Here is a 27,022-nt window from a genome sequence, read left to right as displayed (position 1 = left end):
GTCTGAGTGCCCCCTCCTTAGCCCCTCCCTCACTTACAATCCTACGTGGCTTTGTACTGTTTACAACCTAAAACCCAAGCTCGGCCCAGCATTTGAGGCTGTACACACATCCGAAGCAGCAGCCACATTCTACTTCCCCATACCCGGCACATGTCCACATGACTTTTGTGTTCCTTCCTCTCCTCGGGATGTCCCCCTTCTACCCCAAGAATCCCTGGCCTGCTTTGGGGAGATGTGATCCTCCAACCCCTGCTTAGTATTCCAAGACCTCTCTGGGCACCCTCAGGGCCCTCTTGTCACTCTGTTCTGTGACAGAGTCTCTGTGCTAAGGCTGTCCCTACCTCTGTCTACCCCACTGCCACCACCCCCTCATTGAGAACTATCTCTCTAGAGCAGGCCAGTCTGCCTCCTCCACATCCACCAGGCTGGCCCACATCAATGCTCACTCACCATCTGGGCAATGAACAGGAAGACCCAGGTCACCAGAGCCTTGAGCTTCAGTGAGCCAGGACCTCCACACTGTCCTGTGATGCCTGAGGGTTCTGGGTAAGGCTGTCCTGGGGTTTCTGTGGAGGTGGGTGGATGAAGGGAGGACATATGTAAGCCCACCCCTAACCCTGGCAGGGTTGGGGAACGAGTACACATGGAGACCTACATACTATAAGTCTAAATATTTAAAGGTTTAAATCAAGTTAACAAGCTGTTAAATAAAAGATGTTTTATCCTTCCATACACACATGCCTTCATAGCGATCTGGAAGGCCAGGTTTGAATTTAAATTCTTGGAGTCTTCAGAGCCCCATGCTGGAATCTGGCAGGGAGGGGAGAGCCAGTCCCAGCTACCCGCCGGCCCTCAGCCCTGGTGTGCCCCCATTCTCTTCCCACACTAGGTCCACCCTCACCACAAGGAGGGGTCTGGGGCACACTGCCGGCGACGCCTCAGCCTGCCCTTCCAAGCTCCAGCTTACACTCCTGCCAACAGCTGCCCTTGGGCCTAGGGGTGCTCTTACACCACATACCGGTGGCTCTTACAGCCCTTGGGGGGGTGAACAAGGGAAGAGGCCTACAGCCCTGGAAGTAGACATAAGTACTCGGTCAAGGAATTCCAGGTTACCTGGAATGCATTCTAGAACAAGGAGGGCCATGTGCAGGCTCCAGGTCGGTATGCCAGGCCATGTAGCCTGAGGGGGCACAATTCTGGGTCCCCACCCTGACTCCACCCAGAGCCGTCCTGCTTTGATCTATTTTATATACTGGGCTTCTGTGTCAAGTTTCACTTAAAGAACCAGGTCTACTGCTTAAAACAGCTTGAAAAGCTCTAATTTAGACCCACCACCTACTGGACAGGGGGAAACTGAGGTTACGGGGCTGCCATTGGCCACACTCATGCAGCAGGTTAGAGCAAAGCCAGGGCACAGGCCCAGGTCTCCTGCCTCCCTCCCAGGCCTTGGCCTCCATGAGCTACCCCAAGCCTGGGAACACATCTCTGATCAACAAGACACGGGGCCTCCAGTGGGACAGGCCATGGGGAGGTAGGAAGTGCCCGGACCCCAGTGGGGTGTGAGCAGGCCTGCTGCTGGGGCCTCTACCTTGACAAAGCTGGATCCTCAACACAGGTTGTCCAGCTCAGGAGTGGATTGAGAGGCCAGACCAGGCCAGAGAAGGAAAGGGAGTCCTGGTATAAATAACCGTGGGGGGCCGGGATGTTTGGGCCCGTCTCCCGGGTGACGGCCGTGTTTACTGCCCTGCGAGGGGGGGCATGGCCCACACATTTGCCTCCCTGACTTGTAGCCAAACTTCTCCAGGAAGGGGTGGCCCAGAATTAGCCCCAAACACTCCAACTCTGTACCCCAACCGATCCTCTCCCAATTCTACCCCCACATGTGTCCTAAACCTTCCTGACATCGCCCCCACCCTTCAGCCCCAAATGCTGCATAGCACTGCACCTGCACCAGCCCCAAGTGCCCCAGCATTTGCCCCATAAGTCCCAACTCTGCTCAAATAGTGGGGGGTGGGAAGCATGAGCAGGGCAGGGGAAGGCCCCAAGCAGAGGAGCTGGGTGTGCGCCAGGGATCTGTGCTGGGGCCACTGGGCACCAGGCAGGGACAAACCTCTCCCACGGCCCTGGCCAAGACAGAGGGAGGGCTGCAGTCCTCGGATTAGGAGAGTGCAAATCCCTCTCCCCAGCCCACCCCGTGCCTGTCATGTGAAGGGTATTAGATGGCCTGACCCTACTATAGGAGGGGCTGGCAGGTGCCCTCTTGGTCACGCTACAGCCAGCTCCTCTTCCCAGCCAGCCAGGCCAACGGAAAAAAACCCTTGATGCAGGAGGGTCCCCTTCCCCACGGGGCAGCAGCTTCAGCCAGGCCTGAGCACAGGGGCACAGAGGTTGGTGTGAGCTGAGCTCCAGCCAGTAGGCCAGCCCGGCCTACCACACCCACACCCAGCTGATGAATGGCTCTTCCTTGGGACACCAGATGATTTTCACTGAGAGTACCGGCTCGAAATTGGGGCTGTGTCCATCAGGGGTCCTAGAAAGGCACCTGGATGCCTGGGCCCCAGCCCCATCTCAGCCACCTCTCAGCTGAATGACCTTGGGCGAGTCACTTCCCCTTTCCGAGCTTCAGTGTCAACAGGTATAATAATCTCCTCTTCCAGGGTTGTTATGAGAATTCAGTGGGATGTATTGAGCAAACAATAATTAAACCCCCCAATTGGCCAGGTGTGGCTTAAAGGACTTTGTGGACCATCAAGTGGGAGAGGGGACCTCCTTCCCAGTGCGAGCTAGAATTTTGGACCTAGAGGTTGAGTCTTGGATATGTGAAGAAACGTGCCCAAGACTACAAAGAGGGGACCTAAGCCCAGGCCAGCCTTGGTGAAGATCTGCAGAAAGGTTTTCACTGCTATTTATCATTGTTGGGGACAACTACGACTCCTGGATTCTGGTCTGGGCTCCATGGCTGACCCGGGTTTAGTCTCTGCCCTGTTGTGAGCCTTAGTTTCCCCATCAGTGGAATGAGGGGCTGGGTGAGGCCAGTGATTCCCATACTCTGTTGAGCTGCAAGTAAAGAAGGAAGAGAGGAGCTGGGGCAGGCCAAGCTTCCTGGGCTCTGCCCCTTCTCCTGAGCACCCCCGCCCCCCTTCCATCATCTGGGATGAATCCCTGGGTATGCTCATGGGCCATTCTAAGGCCACTGTTCTAGGGACCCCCATAGGCCCCAAGCCCATATTCCCCTTTCCAGACAACCTCAGGGGCTGCACTCACCCTTTCTGCTGCCCAGACTCCCCCAATGCGGCTAGACACACCTCCCCCAGGCCAGGGTTTGCATAAGCTGCTGAACTTTCCCTACAGGCAAAGTCCTAGGGTTCCAGACCAGGTAGGGGCCAGGTAGGGGCAGGGTTAGTGGAAAGCTCTGGAGGAGGCACTCAGGGGCTGGGCCCCCAGGAGAGGCAGAAGAAAAAGGAGGCCAGGTTGGATGGCATCCCTGGGCTCCCTGCTGGACTCCTGCCCCTTCCACTATCCTCCTCACCAGTCCCGAGCAGTCTCTAAAATACAAATGTGCCCATGTTACTCCTGACTTTAGTTCCTTGCCATCTCCTTCTCCAAGAAGTTGCTGCTCCTCAGCCTGGTGTTCTCACCGTCGAGCCTGGCCCTGCTCACATCCCAGCCTCTCCTCTGGACACCTCTCGCCTCCTCTAGGCTCCCACTCTTCTGACTTCTTGCTGTTCTTTGCAAATGCCATGTTTGGCCTCACCTCTGGGTCTTTGTCTGTGCTGGTCCCTCTGCCTGCAACATTGTTCCTTGCTCCTCTTTGCCTGGCTGGCTCCTTCTCCTACTCATCTTTCAGATCTCAACTTAAGCTCTTCCTCTGGGAAACCTTCCCAGCCATGCCCCGGTTTGGAGCTGGGCTTGGCCCCTCTATGCTGGGCTCCCACAGGACTCTGTGCTGCCCAGACAGTGGCCCTTATCACCCTGCCAAGTGACTGCCAGCCTCCCAGCCCATCTTCCCCAGGGGCAGGCGAGGGTCTGATTCACTCACTGCTATGTCCTGAGTTTCTGGCACAGGGCTGGCTCTGAGGGACTGCCAGTGAAGGCTTCCCAAATGAGAGAGCAAGAGAGAAGGAATGAGTCCCCAGTGTATATTGGGGTGGGAGCAGGACCTTGAACTTTGAGGCTCCACTGCTCCTCATATCAGCCTCCCAGCAGCAGGCAGACACAATCAAAGTTGAGTCAGATGGGTAAGATCACAGCCTCTAGAGCTGGACTTCTGGGGTCTAAATCCTGGCCCTGCTAATCTCAGGCAAGTTACTCAACCTCTTTGTACCTCAGCTTCCTCATCTGAAAAATGGGTGTAAGAACAGTACCTACATCATAGGGTTGTTGAGAAGAAAAAGGGACAGGAGGCATGGCAAGGTCTCTGAGCAGCATCTGGCACACCATAAGCCCCCAGTAAGCTTTTGCTGTTATTATCTTTATTATTACTGACAGCCAGAGCAGAGGGGGAAGCTGAGACTCTGAGACAGAGGTGACTATTGGAAGCCACCCAGCAGGAACGTGTGTCTTCCCTCCCACCCCAAACTCTGTGCCCCCCCCAAGTGCACTATGAGTGCGCCCCCCTCCAACTGCAGCCCTGCAAGCTGCTCCCACCCTCTCACGCTAGAGTCCTTGCGCGCTCAGGCTTTGCGGGCACTCAATTGTCTGGACTGAGCCCAGAAAATTCACATCCTCCTGGGCATTCACCACTCTCGGTGTGTGCCAAGGGCACATGCTTAACCTTTAAGCTTCAGTGTCCTCTTCTATACAATGGGGATAATGATGGGACCTACCTCATAGGGCTCTTGGAAGGATTAAATGAAGCAGCATGTGAGAAGTACTTAGCACAATACCTGGCATAGACTGGACTATGAATCTTATTACTAAACGACCAACTCTGTGCTCAGAATCTGAGCCTGGCCCCGGTCAGTGCATTATTTCTCCAGGGTTCTCCAGGCCTTCAGTCTTGGCGTACCTCTGAGCTGCCACCTAGGGGCTCCTGGGGAAAGGAATTGCTACCGGCTGACCTGCTCTTACAGGGCCCATGTACCTGCGTCCCCCATGTCTCCTCCTTAGGGCTCAAACCAGTGCAGGCAAAGGTGAGATGAGGGGCCCAGAACCCAGGAGAAGTGAGAGCTCATGTTGGGAAGAAAAGAATATTAAGACCACCATGACCCCTCTGTTCTTCATAGCACTTTGTAGTTTACCAAGCACTTGATACAGGAGGCAGCCCTGAGAGGTGGGCAGGTAGAGATGATAACTGTCATTCTACACAGAAGGAAGATGGCACATCAGAGAGGTTGGCTCACCTCCCTGGCATCACGCAGCCTCCAGGAAGCAGAGGCAGGAGCCAAATTCCAGCCTGCCAACTCCTGGTCCAGGGCTCCTTTAAACTAAGGGGTGAGCCCTGATTCTGGCTGACCCTGACTCTGCAGCTCAATATTGGGAAAGAGCTCTGCGCTGGTCCTCGTTGTGGTCTGAGAAGGGCAGGGCGTGAGGCTCCTGTGCCCCCTAATCTCTCCATCCCTGCACAGACTCCCCTCTCTCTTCGGGCCCCACAGCTCAGGAGGCAGGAGCCAGGATGGTGCCCAGACTTGGGGATTTCACGCACCGGTAAAATTTCCAAAAACACTTTAGGGACTGCATAAGGTTGTCAACTTTTTATTTTGCCAAGTAAGGACATTTTTTAAAAAATTCCCAGCCTATCATTTCATAAAAGAAAGGACATAATCTCATACTAAAAGACAGTCCTTTAAATGGAATAAATTTAGCTTTATGAAAGAGTCACCATGTTGTCCTTATTTTCCTCAGTTTTGCCTCAGGCCACTGAAAACCGACATGGGTCTGCTGACGTGTCTGAGAACCATTCGGAGCTCGGCCTTGGCTGTCACACGTGGGTTCAAGTCCTGACTCCACCACGGACAAGCTGTGTAATTTGGTGGGTATATTTCCCTTCTCTGAGCCTCGGTTTCCTGTCTGCAAAATGGAAACAGTAATAGTGCCTGCCATGTAGCGGGTGCTGGAAGAACTAGACGGCCTAGTGTCTGCAGAGCACTTGCTCAAGAAGAGATCAGTCAAGCCCTGGATGCCAACCAGTGTCCCCGACCTTCCCTGTCACTGCTTATGGCTCCCCATTGCCTACAGAGTCAGGCCCACCTCCATAGGATGAGGATATCAATGCCCTCAGGATCTCAGACTGCAGATCTTGGGGCAAAGGGGATAGGGAAAGTCCCACCTCAAAGCCTTTGCTCTGGCTTTTCCCTCCACCTGGAGTGCACTCAGGATAAACCATGAGAGCTTCCAGCTCAGTGCCTCACACAGAGAACCAAAGGGTCCTTTCTCCACTTCTCTAGTTGGCAAAACCCTTCTCATCCTTACAACCTGGACTCAATGCCACCTACATTCCCCCACTCTGCAAACATTCACTACCTACCAACCACGTGCCGAGCACTGAGCCCAACCCCCATGCACCCAGATCTCAAGTCCAATGTAGAAGATAAAGAACGCACAGAGGTGGGGTGAGCACGGAGCACTTGCAAGAAGAGGTGGTGCTCAGACTTGAAGGCTGAATGGGAGTTAGCTGGATCATGGGGTGGGGGCTGGGAGAGGGGAGGGAGTTGCAGGTGAAAGGAAAAGCACGTAGAGCACTAAACAGCACAACATTTTAGGACACTCTAAGTCATTTCATAGGTGAGCAGCAAAGGGTGCTTGCAGGAGGGGGTTTCTAACTTGGGCACTGGGGGTGGGGGAGTCACTGCCAGGTGGATAGAGGAAGGAGGGCGGGTTTGGAGGGAGATGCTGAGGTTGAGATGCCCAGGAGGTGAGGAGGCAGGGCGTCCGCAGGAAGCTCAGGGATGAAACTGTGGAAGGCGAGGCTGTCATCATGGGGTAACCCCTGGTGTTGCAGGAGTACAGGAGGCCACCCCCAAAACTGTGTACAGAGAGGAGGAGCCAAGACAAAGCCCCAACATTCAGGGGGCAGAAAAAGAAGGCAGAGCTGCTGATAGAACCGAGAGGGAGGAGCCAGAGAGGCAGGCATGAGGAACGCCGAGGGAAGGGAGTGTTCGAGAAGGAAGGGCCCAACAGGCTCAGACTCTGGGGAGCAGCATGGTGGAGTGGCCGAATGCATGGCTCTCAGCAAGCCATGTTCTGGGTTCAAATCCTACCTGTACTATTTATCAGCTGTGTTGACTCCTATCTGTAAAATAGGGCAAATGTATTTTTTTAAAGGATAAAAAGCATGGGGGTGGGAGAGGGACTGATACCCCCGCTCGGCCTTCCTGCTTTCCCTCGTGGGCCATGGGTCACTTTCCTCTCCCATCCCTTGTCTCTCCACCAGACTGCCACCAATCCCCAGAGGTTGGAAAATGAGATGAGTGAATGAATCAGGGACTGCTCCCTTCCCTCAGAGGACAGGGACAGCTGGGGGGCAGCATTTCTCCCTTGCTGCTCCAGTACAACTCCCATCTATTGAGGAGGGGAGGAGGAAAAGGCTCCATGAGGTCTGTGTCCTTAGGCAATCAGGTCCCTTTTCCTGGCCTCAGTTTCCCCATCTGTGAAATGAAGCCATTGATCTGCTCAAGCTCTGAAGCCCTCTGGCTTTGCTGTTCCTTCACAGGGATGTATGGAGACAGGATGAAGGTAGAAAGGCCTACTCCCGACCTGCTGGTCCTGCCCCCGGCAGAGGAGGTTCCACAGGCGCTGCATCCCCATGGTACCCACAGGCTGGTCCCTCCAGTAGAGGGTGGCAGCTGGGCCGAGACAGGCAGGAGCAGAGGCGCCTGGGATTGTGCTGACAAAGCTGTTCCTTCTCTCCCTCCTTCTCTCCCGATCCCCTCCCCTCCCAGGGGACAGCCGAGCCCAGCAAAAAATAAACCCAAAGACAGTGACCTGGACGGGCCTGAGACTCCCAGGGAGGAGCGGCAGGGAAAGGAGGGTAGAGGAGATGCAGCCTACGAGCCCCCCACCACCACTCAAAAGCCAGTGGGTACCTGATCTGATCCCTCCACCTCCTCTCCCAAAGTTGGGCTCAAAGAGAGCAGGCATCTACCCTTCATCCCTCATATTACAGGGGAAGGGTGCCGTTCCTTTGCTTAGACAATTAGAGGAAATCTTGTCAAGCCCAGTTAGACAGGAGTCTCCAAGTTTTGGAAAGAGTAGCCCAGGGAATCTCACTCCACCTCCTGGTTACTGGGCAGTCCTTCCTGCTGTCTGACCTCCATTCCTTCTGCTTCAATGGGAACCACACGCCAATCATCTCCAGCAAGCTTCCCCTGTCTCACCTGCCTGGCCTAAGGGTCCGAGGAGTCTCAGGAGAGTGTGCCCCAAGATTTCCCTCTGGTCCTAGGCTGGGAGCCCACTACACCTACTGTTCCCCAAATTTCCAGGAGGGAAGGAAGCAGCAAGGAATGGCTGACCTCCTTGCTCCCTCTGCCTCCCTCCCTCGGGCACTGCCCACGGATTCCCAGCCCAATTAGTCTGCTGCCTGGGGCTGCCCCTCCTGTTCCTCACCCCCCAGGTGAGGCACGCAGGTCCTGCCGTAGGGACAGAGTTGCCCAGGGAGCCTGGTGTCCTGGGGGGCTCCATGGAGGACCCAGAAATCTGATCAGCACCCTCTCCCCAGCCCCTCAGAGCCCCTGTTGGGGACGGGCAGCCTCCTGGGTGCCCTTCTAAGTGCTACCCTGTCCTCCAAGAGAGGTGTCCTGGCCTCAGGAGAAGGTGCTAGAAGAGGAGCTCCCACTCCCCAACCCTACAACAGTCAAAGTCTTGAGACAGCAGCTCCTTTCAGTCATCCAGCAGTATTCTGTGCAGGCAGCCCTGATGGTCCGCTCTCCGGTCAGGCCCGTTTTACAGAAGAGGATATTGAAGTTCAGGGATCGGGGTGGAGTAGGAGTGGGCACCTTCCCAGTAAGTGTTGGGGGCTGAGATCTTCAAACGTCCTATGGGATTCCCTGCCCTCATTCCCCAAGATGATTTGCACAGGAGAGAGTGGGAGATTATGCTCTTCTCCCAGGGGTCCCCACTGACTCTCTCAGCGCCATGGCTCTATTTCTGTCTCCCTGGGGCCAGGCAAGATGCCAGGGTTTAACAATGAGGCCCAAACCTCGACCACACAGTGACACTCTGGCAAACACCCTTCTCCCCATAACACATAGACACACTCACACCTACACACACAGCCCTAAGAGTCCCTAGGAGTCCCTGTGAGAGGAGGCAGTAGAGACCACTTGTCCTGGCCCCCACTGGGCACAAGGGTGGTCTGTCTCCCTCTAGTTCCCCAGGCCTGGTACAGAGTTGGTGCTCTTTAACTATATTTGTCAAAGGAAGGAAGGAACAAATCAGTGAGAATCCTTGAGCAGGTAGGTGGAGGCCCCTCACCCAGCCCCACTTTCCTGTGTGTGAAATGAGGATGGCAGTGCCCTCTGATGTAGTGGCTGTGACGGGTACCTGAGAGAACGCAAGGGAAAGGTGCAGGCAGGCATGGTGCATAGTAGGCGCTCCACAGAAGGCCACCAAGGCACATGTCCCCATGCACAGTCACTCACACCGTCACATCTGCAAACACAGCTCCTACTCTCTTGGGAACAGACCCACATGCTGAGCTGAGGTCACCTGTCAAACCTCTCCCCAGAGGAGGAGATGGTGACAACAATAACCGTATAATAGTAATGGTAATGATGATGATGGCTAACATTTGTTTTCTTTCTTTCTTTTTTGTTTTTTTGGCAGCTGAAGGCCGAACATTTGTGCCCAGCACAGTGTTCACTGCTTTATCTCATTTGGCCCTGACAATCCTAGAGGCAGATATTATCATTCCCATTTTTCAGATGAGAAAACTGAAGCTTGGAGAGGTTAAGTAACTTGCTCACAGACATATAACTGCCAAGAGTAGAACCAGAAATGAAGCCAAATCCATCAGGCTTAGCGCCCATGTTCTTAACTACCTGTAGGACAGCTTCTGGAGAAACAAAATGTCCCCCCATGTCCCCACCCCTTCAACTCCCACACTAGGGGTTGCACCAGGCCAGATGCTCAGAATCCCCTGCTGGCCACAAGAGGATGGGGCCTGCCCTGAGACCCATATGGTGCAGGGAGAGCGGGGAGGTGAGAAAACCTCAAGCTGGCTGCTTGAGTCTGAGGGGAAGGGGCATGGCCTTTGCCCTGTTTGTGGAAACTTCCTCTTCCCATTCTCTCAGGGGGCTTTGGTTCCTTTGACTGGCTCAGAGAACCTTAAACTAATTATCCACTCAAAATGCTACCATCAGCCTGGGAATAATCACCTCTTAAAACACTCCCGACTCCAACATTCTGAGGACATAGGTGTCTACAGCATTAGGGATTGAAGTTAGACATCCTAGACATCCAGCAGGACTTCCTCAATGGAAAGAATGAAGGTACTATGGAGTTGGGGTGGGGAAGGCGAACAAGGAGAGATCTAGATTGCTCCCGTGACCCCAAAGGTGAACTCAGGAGGGAGGGAGCAAAAGGTGCAAGGAGGAGCCAAAGGAGGAAGAGGAAGTCAACTTAGGAACGGGACAGTCTCTCCACTCTGCCTGCTCCTTACCAAGAAAAAGGACTGGGTGGGACTGAAAAACAGCAGCACAGAAAATTTGGGTCACACTCAAAGACCTTTCCCAATCACAAGGCAAAATTCATGGAGCATCAGTCTCCCCTATTGGCTGAGGTTAGGAAAATTGTTATCTACAGTCCTAATGTGGGACTAATGTGGCAGAAGGTCTGGGTTCCCAGCACGTCTCCACCACTGACTCACCAGGTGTGCCCTTAAGTGAGTACCTGCCCCTTTCCGTGTCTTGGTGTACCCAGCAAGGACTGGACAGAGCAAAGACCAGCAAAGTTCTAGGAAGCCAGCCGCCCCGCTCCTACCTGGTTCTGAGGCTACCCTCCAAAGTGGATGCACAAATACACACAGACACATAGGATAGCCCTGCAGTTGTGTCTAGATGAAGGCAAGAGACCCAAGGAATGGAGCCAGCTTGGCTCTGTTCAGGGATCTGAGCTGGGGCCATGGGCCCAGGTATGTGTCTACGGTGTGTGCCTCAGTGAAAAGGTGGGGCAGCTGTGCATTGGATTTCTTTTCATTGGATGTATGCTGCATGTGCATTTGTGACATCTGTGGGCATGTGTGTCCATGTTGCAACACATATGCGCATAAGATGTTCAGACAGGCACGCAGCAGGGATGTGTGTATAACAAAAGCGTGACTGCAGCGGGTGAGGCTAGGCAGTTTCTATTCAGTTCCACAAAATCCTATTACTGCTGCCCACGCCTCCCCACCGGCCCCTGATCCTGCATGCTGGAGACTGAGAGATGGACAAGACAGGAGCGCTGCTCTTGAGAAGCCAGGGGCTGGGGTGCAGGCTGAGGCTGAGGCACAGGGAACGGCAGCCCCGAATCAGACCCAGCCCTGACCTGAGGCTCTTCCATGTTAACTGGGTGCCCAGGCCTGAGTCTCCTTTTCCTCATCTGTCAGCTGAGAGGGATAACAGTGTCCACCTCACGAGGTTGGGGAAGGACACAGTGAGAGTGGTTTATAAGGAGGGCTTAGCACAATGCCTAGCACATAGCTGGTGCTGCAGACACCATCAGAAATTTCAGTGCAAATTCCAAGAGCCAAGCCAGGCGGCCACAGGGAACAGAAGAATAGTCCTGTTTGGGAGTCAGGAGTCTCAGGGTCTGGTCCTCAGCATTTGCCACTAATTGACTGTGTGACTTTGGTCTCCAGAGCTTCAGTTTTCTCATAAGTGCAATAGAACTGTCAAAATGTGAGTACAGATCTAGCAGGGATGCCCGAGGGTTCTGGGTACCCTTTGCTGGGATTAATTCCAACCCAGCCAATGTTCTTTTTCAGATGGTCAGGGCGGGAAGTGGGGGCGGGGGGCTCTGGGATTAGGAGTCTGAGGGACCCAGGAACTGCCACCACCTCCTCCCCTCCCCATTCCCACAGCTTCTGACCCCAGGGACAAGGCTGAGGGAGGATGTTTACAGAGCCATAAACCTTCACATAGAGAAAGTCTACTGGGCAGCTGGAGGCTGGGAGCAGCAGGCAAGCGTCTCACAGTGGCTTGGGGAGGATGGACAGAGACGGCCTTGCTCGGTACCAGCCTGTTCCAGCCCTCTACCTTCAAGGGAGGCTGGTGTGGCTTTGAGAGGGTGCAGCAAGGGGATGGGCATTCCCTGCAAGGGCTCAGAAAGCAGGATGTGCAGCGATGAGGTATTTCTAAAAATTCAGAGAGCAGGGCCTGTGAAGGATTGTGGGCCTAGGTCAGGGACGGGGGCACAGGGAGGGAGATGGGCTTGGTGACAGGAGAGAGGGCCAGGTCCTAAAGAGAGAGGAAGAGTTTGGAGAGGGCCCAGTGGCCCCTTTATTCTGGATCTCAACAAAGAGAAGACAGGAATCGGCACTTCTCACTTCCCAGAGGCACAGCCACTGACACGAGAGACTGAATTGGGGCTGGTCCTCTGGGCAATGTCCCACCCTAGGAGCCAGGAAAGGTGCAGGCTCTGTGTGGGGGCCTGGAGGGGCCCAGCTGGCAGGTGTGACGGTGGTGTCCTCCAGACCAAATGGGCCCAGCTCCCCCCAGGTCCCCTTCCGGAGCGCTTCTCTTCCAGGCTTCTCGGCTGGGGCCCCTCCTGACACAGCCTTTGTCTCTGGGAAGGGGGTCCCAGCTAAGTGCACACTGGACTCCCTTACTCAGGCTGCCTCTGAAGGAGATTGGGGAGGGAAAGGTTTTGACCAAAATGCAGCGGTAGGGCTGGAAGTCCACCAGCAGGAAGTACTTCCCGGCAAGAGTGCACAAGACCCTGCAGCAAGTGGCTGAGAAACCCCACATCTGGAGCTCCTCAATACCAGGAGACCTTCTGTGTGGGCCCCTCCGCCAGCCCCAAGAATAAATAACACCATTCCTCCCGCTCAGACAGGCCTTTGCAGCTTACCAATCTCTTTCCCACTCATTACCTCACCCAAGAGGAGGCCCACTTGGACGGCCTACAAATCTAAAGCTCAGAGAGGTCCAGCGATCAACCCAAGGTGACAGAGCACACAGAGGCAGGGGTCTTGACCCCTCAGCCCCCTTTGACCTCTACGATGGATGACCAGTTCCCTGAATGAACAGACATTTTCACACCACACTTCCTCCCCCAAAGCTCCCAAGAAATGCCTGGCCCTGGGCTCCTGGGGACAAGTGGTCAGGACCAGCATGCCCCTGGCCAGGGCATTCCTGGCATCCAGAAAAGGCAGGATGTGGGGCAAAGGTGTCAGCGGATTTAGCTTCTGGGGAGGAAGAGGAGGCCCTTCCAGAGGAGGTGACAACAGTGGCTGGCCAGGGAACAGGCAGCGGGTCCTTCACCTCCAGTCACCCTCATGGGGGCTGAGAGGTCAGACCTGGGACCTAAGGACCCCCACCTCAGAGCCTTATTAGCTTCCCCAGGCCCAGCCACACCTTGGAAAAGTCACCTCCCAAGAGGAGTCCTGGTGGGCACAGCTGTTTGCTGCAGAGTGTTTCACCTCCTTGGATACCCCAGGGGGCTGTCAGGCAGCCACTCTTAATGAGCAGTCCCCTGTCCCTCACCCCCAATTCCACCAGCACTGAGCCTTCATCACTCCAACTGACTTCTCTGTAGTGACAAATATTCATCCCAGGCCTCCCAATGGGCTATTCCTGACCCAAAGCCTGACCTCGTGTCCTGAGCAACCTCAACTCTCTGACCCTGGCCTAGCTCAGCCCGGGTCTCTGCACAAAGTCAAAGCTGCCACCCCCAGGTGCTTAATGGCTGAGAGTTCTCTTCCTCTTCCCCTGTGCTGCATCTTCTGCCCCTTCACCTCTGACATTCTGTGGGCCCAGTTCAGATGGGACAGAGGCAAGCAAGTAGGCACCAGAGGAATGGGCAGGAAGACAGATCAAAAAACAGGTGGAAAAAGACAAGTAGAAGAGTCAGGCGGACAGGTGAATAGCCAGATGGACAGACATAACTGGACAGGCCAACTGTGGGATGGAAACAGATAAGCAGAGGGACTGCCGAATGGTTAGGTGGAGAGATGAACAGACAGGCTAACTCACACACAGGTGGAAACTCAGCCTGGCAGGACAGCCAGATAGCATTAGGACTGTTGGGAGAGTAAGGAAGACAGACAAGTGGGCCACTCAGGAGACCCCAAGACCAGAGAGGGCCCTCTCTGGCAGTGGCAAGAAGGGATTAATAGCAGCATATTTTCCAGGGACTGGAGGTCTCTCTCGGGCACCTCCAAGCGTCCCAGCGCCAGGCCCAGCCCTTCAACTGATATCCGCGGGGCCTCTCATGTTCCCAGCTGGGCCACACCGTCCCCCAAGACTGAGCTCTGAGCTGCCAAAATTCACTCTTCACATCCAAGAGGGGTCAGTGTTTTTGAAAGCTGTAGGAGGCTGGCGAGGGGGAGGAGGGGGCTGGCAGCGTCAGTGTTTCCAGACCTACCCCTCTCCTCTTTCTTTTTCCCCGGTGCCCGGAGCCAGGCCTAGTGCGCCGGCCAGCAACAAGGCAGGCGAGCTGGGCTGAGCCAGCAGGGTAGGGCAGGCAGGGCGGCTGCTGCTGCTGACACTGGGAAGTTGAGGGTGGAGGGGAAGACTGAGTGAAGACACAGATAAAGTCACACACAGCACACACGGGAGTCAGAGCCCATGGGGACCCCCAAACACCTATGATCAGGGCCCAGCCCTGGGCGAAGGTGGGGGACATCCCTGCAGAGGGACATCTCCAAGGGGAGCCCAGGTGGGAGCCCAGCATAGCCACAGAGCAAGGGAGGAGGTGACAGAAAGTGTGTGGGGAGCAAGGGAGACAGGAACACAGGGAGCAGAGATGGGGAAAAGAATAGGGAGCCCACTTTAGTGGCTCCAGACTTTGCAGATGGGATGGGGGTGAGAAGCTGGATGTAGGGAGCACCTGGACAGAGGCGCAGGGGCCGGCCACCACGATGGAAATAAGGAGTTGAGGTCGGGGGAGGTCAGAAGCCAGGGCAAGCAGGGGTCAGGTCAGGGAGATCAGGGGGTAGGGTCAGGCTGGGGGGGGATCAGACATGAGGCTCAGGCGGGGGTGGGGGAAGAGACAGGAGGGTCGCCGGCCCGGCCCGGCCCGTAGGGCAGGGGGACAGGAGGCGGAGCCAGGGCGGGGGGACTGTCCCCAGGGAGCCCGGGTTCGTTAGGGGCAGTGCCGGGCTGGAGCGCGAGGGCACGCGAAGGGGCGCGGGGTCGCCAACTCACATGAAGACGTGGTAGACGAAGGCCCAGCCACGGGGCCGCTCCAGCACGTTGTAGACCCAGTTCTGCAGGCGGCGGTAGCGCTTGTGCGCCGCCGAGGAGCGCTGGCCGCAGGCGGAGCCCGAGCCGGAGCCCGGCCCAGGGAGGGGCGCGCCCGGCGGCAGGGGGCTGCCCAGGAGGCCGAGGCGGCGCGGGGAGCCGCCCCCGCCCGCCTCGCCCTGCTCGCTCTGCACCGCCGTGAGAGCCACCAGCTCGGCGCGGGGGGCACCTCCGGGCGGGGGGCCCAGGCCGAGGCGGCGCGGGGGGGCCTCGGCCATGGGCGGCGCCGGGCCGGGGGGGCCGGGGCCCGGGTACGGTCCGGGGCGGGGGCGCGCTCGGGGCGCTCAGCGGAGCATGGCTCGGACCCGAGGCCTGGGGGGCGGCCCGGAGCGGGCGCGGGCGGCGGGGGCTAGGGGCCAGGCCGGGACCGCGGCGGGGCCGGGGGCGGGCGCTCGGAGCCTGGGGGCCGCCGGAGCCCGCACTGACCGCCCGCTTCCCCGGCGACTGGGGCGGCTCTTTCCGACTCCAACTCTCTTATTACGCGCTCCATGCCGCTCGCCTTTCCACCTGCCGTCGGCGCGACGCTCACATGTCAACCTCCCCCGCCCCGCCCCCGCCCGCCCCGCGGCCGCCTTCCCAAATCGGGAGGGAGCGAGCGAGCGAGCGAGCGAGGCAAGGCGGAGGGAGGGAACGCGCGGGGAAGGCGGCGGGGCAGGGCGCGCGGGCCGCTGAGTCGGCGCCCGGGCCGGACCGCGTGGCGGGGGCAGCACGCGGGGCCGGGAGGCGGGGCGCGTGCAGGTGGCGCGCACCGCTGCGGGGGGCGGTGTGGCCCTGAAGGCCAGCCGGGCGGTGGGACGCCTCGTGCGTGGTTGCGGAAAGTAGGGCGTGGAGTGTGGAGTAGGGGCCGCGGTCGTGGATGGGACACGATGTCCTGCAGAGTTTAGGTGTGAATGGCTGGAGAAGCGTCTGCTTGTGTGTGTAGAGTTGGGGGCTGTGGGTCTGCCAGGACTGGGATTGTCAGTGAAGGTGGGGATTGTGGGTCGGTGCGGGGGGCGGGGTGTGAAAACGGATGTGCAGGGTCCGGGCCGCGCGCGGCGTGGCGGTGTCAGCGCTGAGGGGCGCCGTTGGGGTCGTACCCTCTGTGCTTAAAGTGCGCCCAGTGCTGTGTGTGGCTGGGGAAGCAGCTGCAGATGTGCCGGCTGCTACCTGGAAGGCCTGGCGCCCGTGGGCTGCCGAGTCGTTTCAGGGTGTGAGTAGCACAGTGGGCCTCAAGTGCGTGCGTATTTCCTCCCACCGCTGAGCGCCCCTTCTTCGTGATGGGGGAAGAGCCCTCATAAGGCCACCCTGCCCAGAAAAGGGGCCTCTCCTACCTTCCCCGGTCAAAAGCCCTCCTTGCCTCACTCCCAGGGCAGGGAACCAGCTTCAGGGCAGATGGGGTGTGGGGAGGTAAGCTCTGAGCCAGCGTTGCGGGGTGTGGGGGGGTGGGGGACCCCCTGTCCAAAGACCCACAGAATCCCACCCAGAAAAGGGGAGGCTTTCTCCCATAGTAACCCCTTCTCAAGCGGAAAAGTTCTTCCTAGCGCCTGACCTCTCTCTGCCCAGCTGGAGCCTCCCTTTCCTTTAGCCCTCCTGGCCCTGCACAGGACGGTGATTTGGGTTTCCCGAGCCTCTTTCCCTCTTCCCCTGCGAAAGCCGCGGCCACACCAGCCGCTCTCTCCGCAGGCCCTGCCCCAGGGTGAAGCGCTTCCGCAGCAAACTCTTCCCGTTCCTCCGGGAGGATCTCGGGGGACAGAGCCGAGCGGGAGGGGCGGGGAGGGGGCGGGAAAGAGAGCTGATTCTCAGCTGTCAGCAAAGGCAGAATTGATCTGCTGAGCGCCGGTGGAGGAGGGAAGGAGGCGGGGCTGTGGGCGGGCTGGGAGGGGCTGCAGGGACCTGGGGGTCCCCATGCTGCGATGGGCAGCCAGCCCATACCCCTACCCCACGGTGACCCTTTCCCTCTGCCTAGCTGCAGGTGCCTTCTGGGGTCTGACCTGAATCTGTCGCGCTGCTCTTGGTTCCAGGTGTGCCTAGGGCCTGAGCCTGGTGCCCTTGGGCAGGTGATGCCCCATCCTCTCCTGGGAGCTGGGGAAGGTTTCTGGACCCCAGGGCCCCACTGTGGATGCAGTGCCCGGGCTGGGTTAACCCATCCTCTCCTATGAGCTGAAGCTAGCACCCCCCCAAATATGTGGCACTGCCCTCCCTGACTGTGGAACTGCCTGTCTGAGCCTCCTCAGTCAGGAGTCCTGGGGGTGGGACTAAGGTGTGGGACCTGAATGGTGCAAAGGAAAGCAATTACAAGGGGCTTGGGATCTTTTTGAGGCTCTTCTGTGGCAGAAATGGAACTTGAATTCAGGTTGCCCTTATCAATACCCAGAATATCTGAAGTTGGGTCTGTTCTGGGAAATCTGACCCTCAAGATCAGCATAACCTCTGGACCCCATACCTCTCTTCCCATTTAGAGTGCTGCAAAGGTCCTTTCCCCTCCTTGTGAGGAGCCCTCACTGTAGGGAAAAGGTCTCTCATCTTTCCCAACTCCAGATTACCCCTTCACAGGCAGCAACCAGAGGAAAGAGACTGGCTGCAGCTAGAGGAATGGAAATTAGATCTCAGGAAGGACCTCTATAGGGCACAGAGGCCTGTTTCACCTGCAGGTGTATGTGTAATGGAGGGACAAGTTCACTGTTTTTCAAAGTGGAGAGACACAGAACTCTTCCTAAGGGGTGGCAGGGATGGGTGAGATGGTTCTAGGAGGCCACAGCAAAGTTGAGTCGGGGTGTGTGTGTACATGGGGGAGTAAAGGAGGCAGAGGAGAAAGTCCAGTTCAGAGAGGACAGGTGGCCACTCTGACGGTTACCCGGCGGCCTTTCTGCCCCCATCCGGATTCCCAGGACATGACTGGAAGGATGGACTTTCCCCACCACAGCCTTTAGTGACTAAGACACTTTTCTGAGCAAACAGCTGTCTCAGTCTCCCTCAATTGCCCCACCCTCCTTCCTCCCTTTCTCTCATCTGTTCCCTTGACCCCACCCTCAGCAGCTTCCTTCCCATCTCCCTCCCTGGTAAGACTGCCAAAGCTTCCCCTCTCTGCCCAGACTTACTGTCCCACCTGGACAAGTACCTTCCCTGCTCTGGGCTTCAGTTTCCTCATCTGTACAAGAAGGGAGCAGAGCTCCAAGGTCTCCTGCAATTCATCACTGTCCCCATCATCCATCAATGGAGAAAGTATTGATTGAGAGGAAGGGTGGGGAGGGAGATTGCTCCCAATTGCTGAGCACCAATTGTGTGCCAGGCCTTGTCCCTTCTGGGGCAGACAGCAGCCCTTCGCATGTGGGAAAGCTGAGGCTCAGAGAGGTGTGGGGACTCACTGAGGATATACAGCCACCCCCAAAAATAAAAAGGATACACGGCCCATTGGTGACCCCAGAACTACCTGCGACCTGTGCTCTCCCGTTGGCTTGCAACTGCCTAGTGCGCCCTGGGTGCTGGGATCAGTGCTTGGAAGGGAAACATACATGGCCAATCCTTGTTCTCTAGGACTCACTCCTGCCACGGATTGAGGTCTGAAAGTGGCCGGGACCTTGATCCTGGAGCCAGGTTCAAGCCTGTCATTGACTCCCATTGTGACCTCAGGTCACTCAAGGGCTCAAATTCCTTTTCTGGAATGGGAGGGGGTGATTGAAGTCAGCGATTTTCAGACTATATCAGCAATGGAATCCTTTTTACAGACAGCATTGTAAGGTAGCACCCCAGTGTGTAAAAAGCACTGGCACAGAGGTGCTCTTGTTGAATTGGGGTGAAGAGATCAGGCTTTCTCCCTTCTGCCCTCCTTCTGCTCTCTTCCTGCACCCAAGAAACCCTTGGGTTTTCTTACAGCTCTAAGTGTTGCTAAAGTTCAGAGAAGGGAGAAGTCTCCACAAGCAATGGCAGAGAGAACTTTCTTGGGGACAGGAGTGGAGATGACTTGGAGAGGTACAGACAAGGACAACCAATTAATGCCTGCAGCTGCCAACCACTAATGGGGGCTGTGCTAAATGCTAAACCTTGTGCTGCTTTACCTGCACTGTCTATTTCATCATCCCAATAACCTTGTGAGCTAATACTGTTCACACCCCCATTTAGTAGTCAAGAAGACAGGCTCAGTGAAGAGACTTGCCTAGTACTCTATACTTTTTACCCCTTGTGCTGCAGTGTGAGGGGCGTGGGGCAGGGGGTGGGGGGAGTAGGTAACTGGGATGGGGAGGATGTTATAGAGCATGGGGGAGGAAAAGCAAGCTTAGCCAGGGGCACACAGGAGGCCTTGAATGCCAGGCTGAAGGGTCCAATCTGGCCAGATTAGAAAGAGGGAGCCCCACCAGGCCTGAGCCGGGCATGCTGCAGAGGCTGAGGCTCCCTAGGAGAAAGCCCAGGAGGGACGGAGTGGGAGGCACCAGCACCCGGGGAGGTTGGCAGTGCTGGGGGCAGAAAGAGCACTGAACTATCAAGTCATGGCTGAGCTTCCAATCCTGCCTCTACTTCTGGACTAGCTGATGACCTTGAGCAAGTCACATTACCTCTTCCCCACCTTCCCTGGTTGTCAGGAGGGCTGAATACAATAATGCACGAAAAAGACACAGATCATACAGCAAGCTTCACAAACCCAAACCATTCATCTTATGGTTTTTCAGGTGCATGTTTGAGGTGGAGTGGGGAGATGCTATGAGAATCTTCTGGTCCTAGCTAGCTCTTCTCAAACTAGGAAGGAAGTTTTCCTAGGAGGGGACTGAAGTGGAGGGTGCTCATGGGGTGATGGCATCACATTATTTACCTCTGGGAATGCACCTCTGCTGAGAGCAGGAGGAGGAGATATGAAATAAAGGTAAGGCCTTCTCCCTTTTCCCTAAGCAGCCCAGGAAGGACAGGAGACTTAGGCCACCCAGCAGATGGAGGGGTTCAGGAAGTTCCTCTTCCTGGGATCTGGGAGTGCCACTGACCTGCCCCCAGCCTAGACCAAGCAGCCTGGCTAGCCAGCTCAGAGCCACGGGAAGTGGGAAGGGAGCAGTGTCGCTGAGCTCAGCGAAAGTGAACCCCCACTGCTCATAAGGGCTGGAGGGGGGCGCACAGGGAGAAGACAGAGAGGAAGAAGGGGGCATGGAAATGAGTCAAAGCCATCTCTTCTTGCACTGCTTCTCTTCTGCCTTCAGGATTCTTCCTCCTTAACCCCATCTCCTGGAAGACCATGCAGAAGGCAACTGTACTGTGGTCCTGCTGGTAGGCTGAATGTTCTCAGGGAGAGCCAGTGGGACAGTGGAGTTGGAGGGAAAGAGAAAAAGAAGGACTTTTCTGAGTTGCTGAGTATGCAATGGAAAAAAAAACTTCTATGCTCCCCTGGTAGGAGAAACTTGGATGAGGGCTCAGGGAGGGAGTGATATAAGCAGAAGGGACTAAAGACTGAGTGGTAGGGAAGGGGGTTCAGAAAGATGATACTTTGAAAGAGAAACAGGGCTTCAGGGAGGAGAATGGGGGCTCCAAAGAGAGTAGGGGCTCAGTGACAGGGATGGGAGGCTCAGAGAATGGGAATTCCAGGTCAAGCTTCATCAAACACTTACTGTAGTCCCTCCTCCTTGAAATATTAGATATGCAAGGTAAATGCTGGTAATTAAAAAAAAAAAAAAACACATCCAATCTCAAAAGCAATGATGAGAAATCATTAAGGGCCATGAATGAGAGGGAAATCCTGGGGGCAAGCAGGCGTTGAAGCTGGACCTCTGAGCGGGGGAGGGGGTGTTTCAGTGTTCCAGGAGCAGTGGGAAGGATAGTTGCAGAACCCACCAGTGGCAGGGGCTACAATAGACTCCCTGCTTAAAGCTGTTTCTGGGAAAGTGCTGCCTGCTGTGAACAGGACTAAGATCTCTGCCAGCTAGCCACCTGGCCTTGGCTTTAGGTGGGAAGAGTATCCATACGAGTATGACCCTTCTGCCTGTACAAATGGAGTATGGGCTCAGGATCTGATATCCATACCATGCAAAAGTCCCAAGCAAAGGCATCAATATAAGAGTTGATTTGAGGCTGGCGCTCTTCCACATGGCTTGGGCACATGCAATTGAGAAATCATCTGTTAGAGTGGCCTCCACATCCCAGGGCACAATCAGGAAAACGTGCTGGAAATAATCTCAAGGATAAACTTCACAACATATTAAAAACACAATACCTTGAGAGGCATATCTGTCATGCAAGAGTTTATATCTAAAGACCTAGAGATAGGGCCGGCCCATGGCTCACTCGGGAGAGTGTGGTGATGGTAACACCAAGGCCATGGGTTTGGATCCCAAATAGGGATGGCCAGTTAGCTCAATGGGTGAGCGTGGTGCTGACAACACCAAGTCAAGGGTTAAGATCCCCTTACAGGTCACCTTTTAAAACAAAAAAAATAAAATAAATAAAATAAAATAAAGACCTAGAGATAATGGAGCAATCTAGAAGAAAGTTTAGTATAGTTAAAATCTTCAAGAGGATAAAGGAAGAAATAGCATCTATAAAACAAGAACAGAAAGATATCAAGCAGGTACATGTAGCAGAAATGAACAGAACTATCTAGAAATTTTAGAAATGAAAACTAAAGTCACTGACATTAAAAAAACAAAAATAGTACATGGGTTAGTAGGGTAAATACAGCTGAAGAAAGAATTAATGATTTAGAAGCCAGAAGTGAGGAAATCCTCCAGAATGAAGCATAGAACAAGAGATTAAACATATGAAAAAAAAGAGACATAGAAGATTGAATGAGTAACTCCAGCATATGTATTATTAGTTTCAGAAAGAGATACTGAAAAGAGTGACTAAGCTTTCCTGAAATAAGACATGAATTTCTAGATTTAAAAGACCCACAGACTGCATATTAAAGTATCTTAAAAAATAAAAACAAAACAAAACTACATCTAGACACCTTGTAGTCAAAGTGTAGAATATCAAGAATAAAGAGGAAACTCTAAAAGCTACCAGAGAGGAAAGATAGCTTATCTACAAAGGTCCAATAATTGAATCAACAGTAAACTTCTCATCAGCAACAACAGATGCCAAAAAAACAATGTAATAGTATCTTCAGAGTGCTGAGGGCAAATAATTATGAACCTAGAATTCCATACTTTGCCAAACTGTCATCAAAATGAAAGGGCAAAATAGAGACTTTTTGACACATACAAAATCTTAGAAAGCTGCTGTCCCACAGACCTTCACTGAAAGGCTTGGGGGAGGGGAGGAGAGCTCACAGAGGTGATAGGGCTCAGTGGAGGGCCAGGACTCTAAGGAGGGGCTGGAGGCTCGGGGCTGCGGAGGGAGGCTGGGCTCTGTTTCAGGCTTGTCCTCTGCACCAGTCAGCCAGAGGAGCCCAGCCCAGCCTCGCCCAGCTGGGGCCCAGCTGAGGTTCCCCCCTCCTGAGTGCCAGCCTTGCCATCCTCCTGTCCCTCTTCCTGGGTCATGGTAGTGGCATATCACCCAAGCTGGGGTGACACAACCAGCCTCGCTCTGGGGGCCTTGAGGAGGCCATGCCCAAGTTGCTCATGTGACTGGGCACTTGACGTCCACCCTAGGATCCTCTCATGCTACCGCATAGAGACCTATGGATGACTGAAGCTGTGGGACAAAGGCTAGGTCCCTAGCCAGGAGTTGGTGGGGGAGGAGACTTTACTTCTCTATAGGAAAGGAATCACAGAGGGGACAAGACCAATGGGGGCTGAGCAGGCTGGGCCACCTGGGACAAGAGGCTTCTTGAAGCCATCTGGCTCCATACAACCTGGTAGTGTCCTTGTGTCCTTTTTTAACTTCTTTGAGGCTCCATTTCTTGCTTATAAAACAGGGAGAATATGTACCTAAATAGAATGTAAAGATAAAATGAGAATCCATTTAGGTATTGAGCTTTAGATATATTTTCCTACACAGAAATTTCTTTAAAAGATCCTCTCCATCTAACACCTCTGCATATTATCAGTACTCAATAAAAAACTGTTAACAAGAAAAAAAGTTGTGGGGAGAGCAGACGAGCAGAGGTGGGAATATGTGCAGTGTGCTGAAGTCCCTGTCTGCAGTTTGTGTTCATTCACTCACCAGTTACCGTTACTGTCTTGGTGTCAGGCCCTGTGCTGGGCTTTGGAGGCAAAGAGATGACCCTCAGCTGGAGGAGGACCACCTGTGAGGAAGACAGCCAAAACCAGACAATTCTAACAGAAGGACGGGATTTCTTCAGAGCTAACTTGGTCTTGTGTTTATTGTCCATCTCCCCCTTTCCTACCCCCAACTCCTGTCCCCAACCCAATATCCAATATAAGCTCCATGATACCAGGGATCTCATCTGGCTTGTTTTTAGCTGTACTCATAATGTCCAAAACAATGTGACACACAGAAGATGCCAAAGAAATATTGCTGAATGACTGAGTATGTGAGCTCTAATAATACTGGTTGTAGAAGTAGATATGGGAACATTGAAGAGGCCTCGGCTGACTGCCCTGGCAATTACAAGTTTCTCAGCGAGGGCCCTTTAAATTGGGCCTTGATGGACATATAGGAGATCAATAAGTGAAAAAGGAAGTAAAAGGGCATTCCAGGCATTGGGGCCAGCACATTCTGAAAACATGGAGTTAAGTTCAGGAACCAGTAAGTAATTGGGCGTGACAGGAGCATAGAGTGCAGGGGCTAATGAAGAGGAGAGTGGAAAGAAACAAAGCTGAGAAGTAAGAAGGACCTTGAACAAACTTGGACTGCTGGGAGGTCCTTATCAAAATCCAACCACTTACCTTGATGCAATACTCCTCTAGAGAGGGCAGTGTTTCCAGCTCTCACTGTTATCCTTGGGAGGACCCTCCCTTCAAAGGGTGAAGGTCTTATCAGGAAAGGGGCTAAGGATCTAGTACTCATTGAGGAAGGGGACAGTTATACCCACATGATTTCCTAGAATTCTCAAGTTGGAGGAGGGTGGGACAGGGCACCTCCCTGAGACTCAGGTGAGGGCTGCATGCTGCCCCCTTGTGGCCTCAGCAGACCTGAGCATTAAAGAAGCCAGCCCAGTTCAGCTGCTCATAATCCCCAGGGGTCTCCAATCTCCAGCATCAACCTCCTATAAAATTATCCCAACCACCAGCTGTCCCAGATCAGACCCAATTGCTTTATTTATTCCACATTATACTCAGGGCTGGGCCAGTAGGTTCGAGGAGGCTGAGTTAAAGGAGACAGTTCATATTTAGTAAAGCCTTGTTCTTTCATACACACACACTGCCTTTGGCGAGAGAGCAACTGTGTATGCACAGGGGGGTCGGGAGAGCAGTGTTTTAGTTTTGGCCCCACCCCTAATTCATGGAGTGACCTTGGGCAAGTCACTGCACTTTGCTAGGCCTCTCATGACTCCATCTGTAATACAGGGATCATGATCCCTCTTCCTGTCTCCCCTGCAGGGTCACTGTGAAGATCATAGGGAGGACAGATGCTGCAAGTGCTAGGGAAAATGTTTAAAGAGAGCTCCGGATGTAAGGGGATCATACTGGGTATTAGATAGGGGCTCACTTGGGCTGCACCAAAGTGTTTGTTTACACCAAGATGGGCCCTGCTGGCAAGGCAATTTAAAGGAAACATGCTCAGCACTGAAGCTGCTTGCCAATCACAACTGATTGAAACATCTCCAAAACAAGAATGGAAGACTATGGGAAAATGGGGACCCATTGACTGGCCTGAAATTCCAATTACACTTGGGTTTTCAGAAACAAGTTGAAGAGCAGCAAGGTGGAACATAGGGTGCCAGGAAATGAGATAGCAGAGCTTCTGCCTTTGTCTGAGACTGGGGCCTCTGCTTGCTCGCTTTATCTTTTGCATCTCTCCATGTGGGGCTGGGCACACGGGTATCAGTGAAAACTTGCTGACTGTATGATGTCTCACTAAGATGTGTGTGGGTACAGGACAGTTTGAAAGGCCAGAAGTCCTCCTTCAGAGAAAAACCCAGAGCTAGAATGAAGATACCTGGATATAAAAACAGGAACTTGGGAGTTGAAAGCATGTAGGGGCTACCTGGACTCACTTTGTTATGGGAGCAGACTTACTGACCTGCATGGTGTCACCTGCTTTACCTACCCTGACAACAATGGAAGGATACCATGTATCCCAAACCTTAAAACAAGGAAAATCTTTGCTTTTGCAAAACAATGTGATTTTTCTTCCTTTTATAGAGTGAATAACTTATGTGATTCCATCTGCCTTTTTGCTTTGGTGGCCAGGAAGCTCAGGGTCAAATAATTCTAACGATTATGTAGGTCTTTAGGGCGATCATATTTGTGTTGTTTTCTATAATTCTGATTTCCTACTCAGTTGTATTTTTCCTAATTCTAATTTGTTCTATTTTATCATTTCATTGTGTTATGTTTTTACAGCAAGCCTTCTCAATTTTTCTTGTAGAATGAGGCAAGGGTACAGGTATACTTAAGCAAATGAATTAAAATGAAAGAGATGACATACATGTCCAAGTACTTTATAAACTACCAACATCAAGGGGATACAGTCAACAGGATCCCTATCTGGACAGTAAAGTGCAGAGCTGGCCAGACCTGAATCTAGGCAAGATATTTAAATAAGAGATCCCCAGAAGAAAGAACAGGCAGTAGTGTCACCTTAATCTTAACTAATTCTTGAAAACCAATTCACATCCCCAACACAGTGGGGGATATTTGGTGAGGGAATCATAAGACCATCAGGCCCAGACTCAAAATCATCTAATATAAGCCTATTTCCTTTCCCACCTCACCCCTTGAGACAGTCCCAAAGACGAGGGAGTTGCCCATAGTTTAATGACACATACTTACTCTTTCTGGCAATCAGTTCACTGCTTTTCCCACAACAGGCCTCATCTACTTGTAAGGATGGCAAGGTTGAGGTAAGAAAGATAGGGCATCACCGGCCTCTATTGCCAATGAAGAAGTGAGATGCTCTTTCTATTCTCCCTGCTTCGATTAACAGAAAGCAGGCCCTGGCTGTAGAAACCCTCTGATCTGCTGTCTGACAAGGCACCTGGGCTGCCCTCTATGGCAGATGCCATGCCTCTCTGGTGATGGGCATGACCACTGCAGGCAGCTCAGAGTGCCAGCCTGTGCCAGGCAGGACTGGAGGGACTTACCCCAGTCCTTCTTTGCAGGATACTGCCAGCTTTCTCCATGAGAGATGCCCTCTTGACCCTCAACCAAGCAGGACACAGCTCAATCTGACATGTGTAGGAGTCCAGTAAGTCAGGCAGGCACCTCTGAGCAACAAATATATTCTAATGAAATTCACTTTTTTTTGTTTGTTTTTTTTGTTTGTTTGTGACTGGTAAGGGGATCGCAACCCTTGGCTCAGTGTCGTCTGCACCACGCTCAGCCAGTGAGCACACCGGCCATTCCTATATAGGATCTGAACTCTTGGCCTCAGCGCCATCAGCACCACACTCATCCGAGGGAGCCAAGGGGCCAGCCCTGAAATTCACTTTTAAAATTGGCTGAGGACCTCAGGTTGAATCAAATATGCAGCAGAAGTTCCATTAGCTTTGAACAACTCCTCCTCACAACGGTATCCCTCCTTCCCAGACTCCCAACCTGAGGGCAAACAAACATTTCCAGGCCCTTCCCAAGCAAAGTGGCCCCATGAATGCCCCAGGACACAGAAACCCAGACTCTAAA

The 27,022-nt window shown here is 54.0% G+C and overlaps 1 protein-coding gene across 2 annotated transcripts in view; it reads right to left on the bottom strand.

Annotated features, from left to right (window-relative positions):
- The window catches only part of KCNQ4 (potassium voltage-gated channel subfamily Q member 4), a 49,072-nt gene extending 33,474 nt beyond the window's left edge, over positions 1–15,598 (bottom strand). For both annotated transcript variants that reach the window (XM_063104679.1, XM_063104680.1), the window contains exon 1: positions 15,285–15,598. In XM_063104679.1, coding sequence (XP_062960749.1) covers positions 15,285–15,598 — 314 coding nt within the window. The remainder of the gene's footprint in view (positions 1–15,284) is intronic.
- Between the last annotated feature and the right edge of the window lie 11,424 nt (positions 15,599–27,022).

This window comes from Cynocephalus volans, chromosome 8 (genome assembly GCF_027409185.1).
Source record: "Cynocephalus volans isolate mCynVol1 chromosome 8, mCynVol1.pri, whole genome shotgun sequence".
NCBI lineage: Eukaryota > Metazoa > Chordata > Mammalia > Dermoptera > Cynocephalidae > Cynocephalus > Cynocephalus volans.
This window is presented reverse-complemented; position numbering and strand designations above follow the sequence as displayed.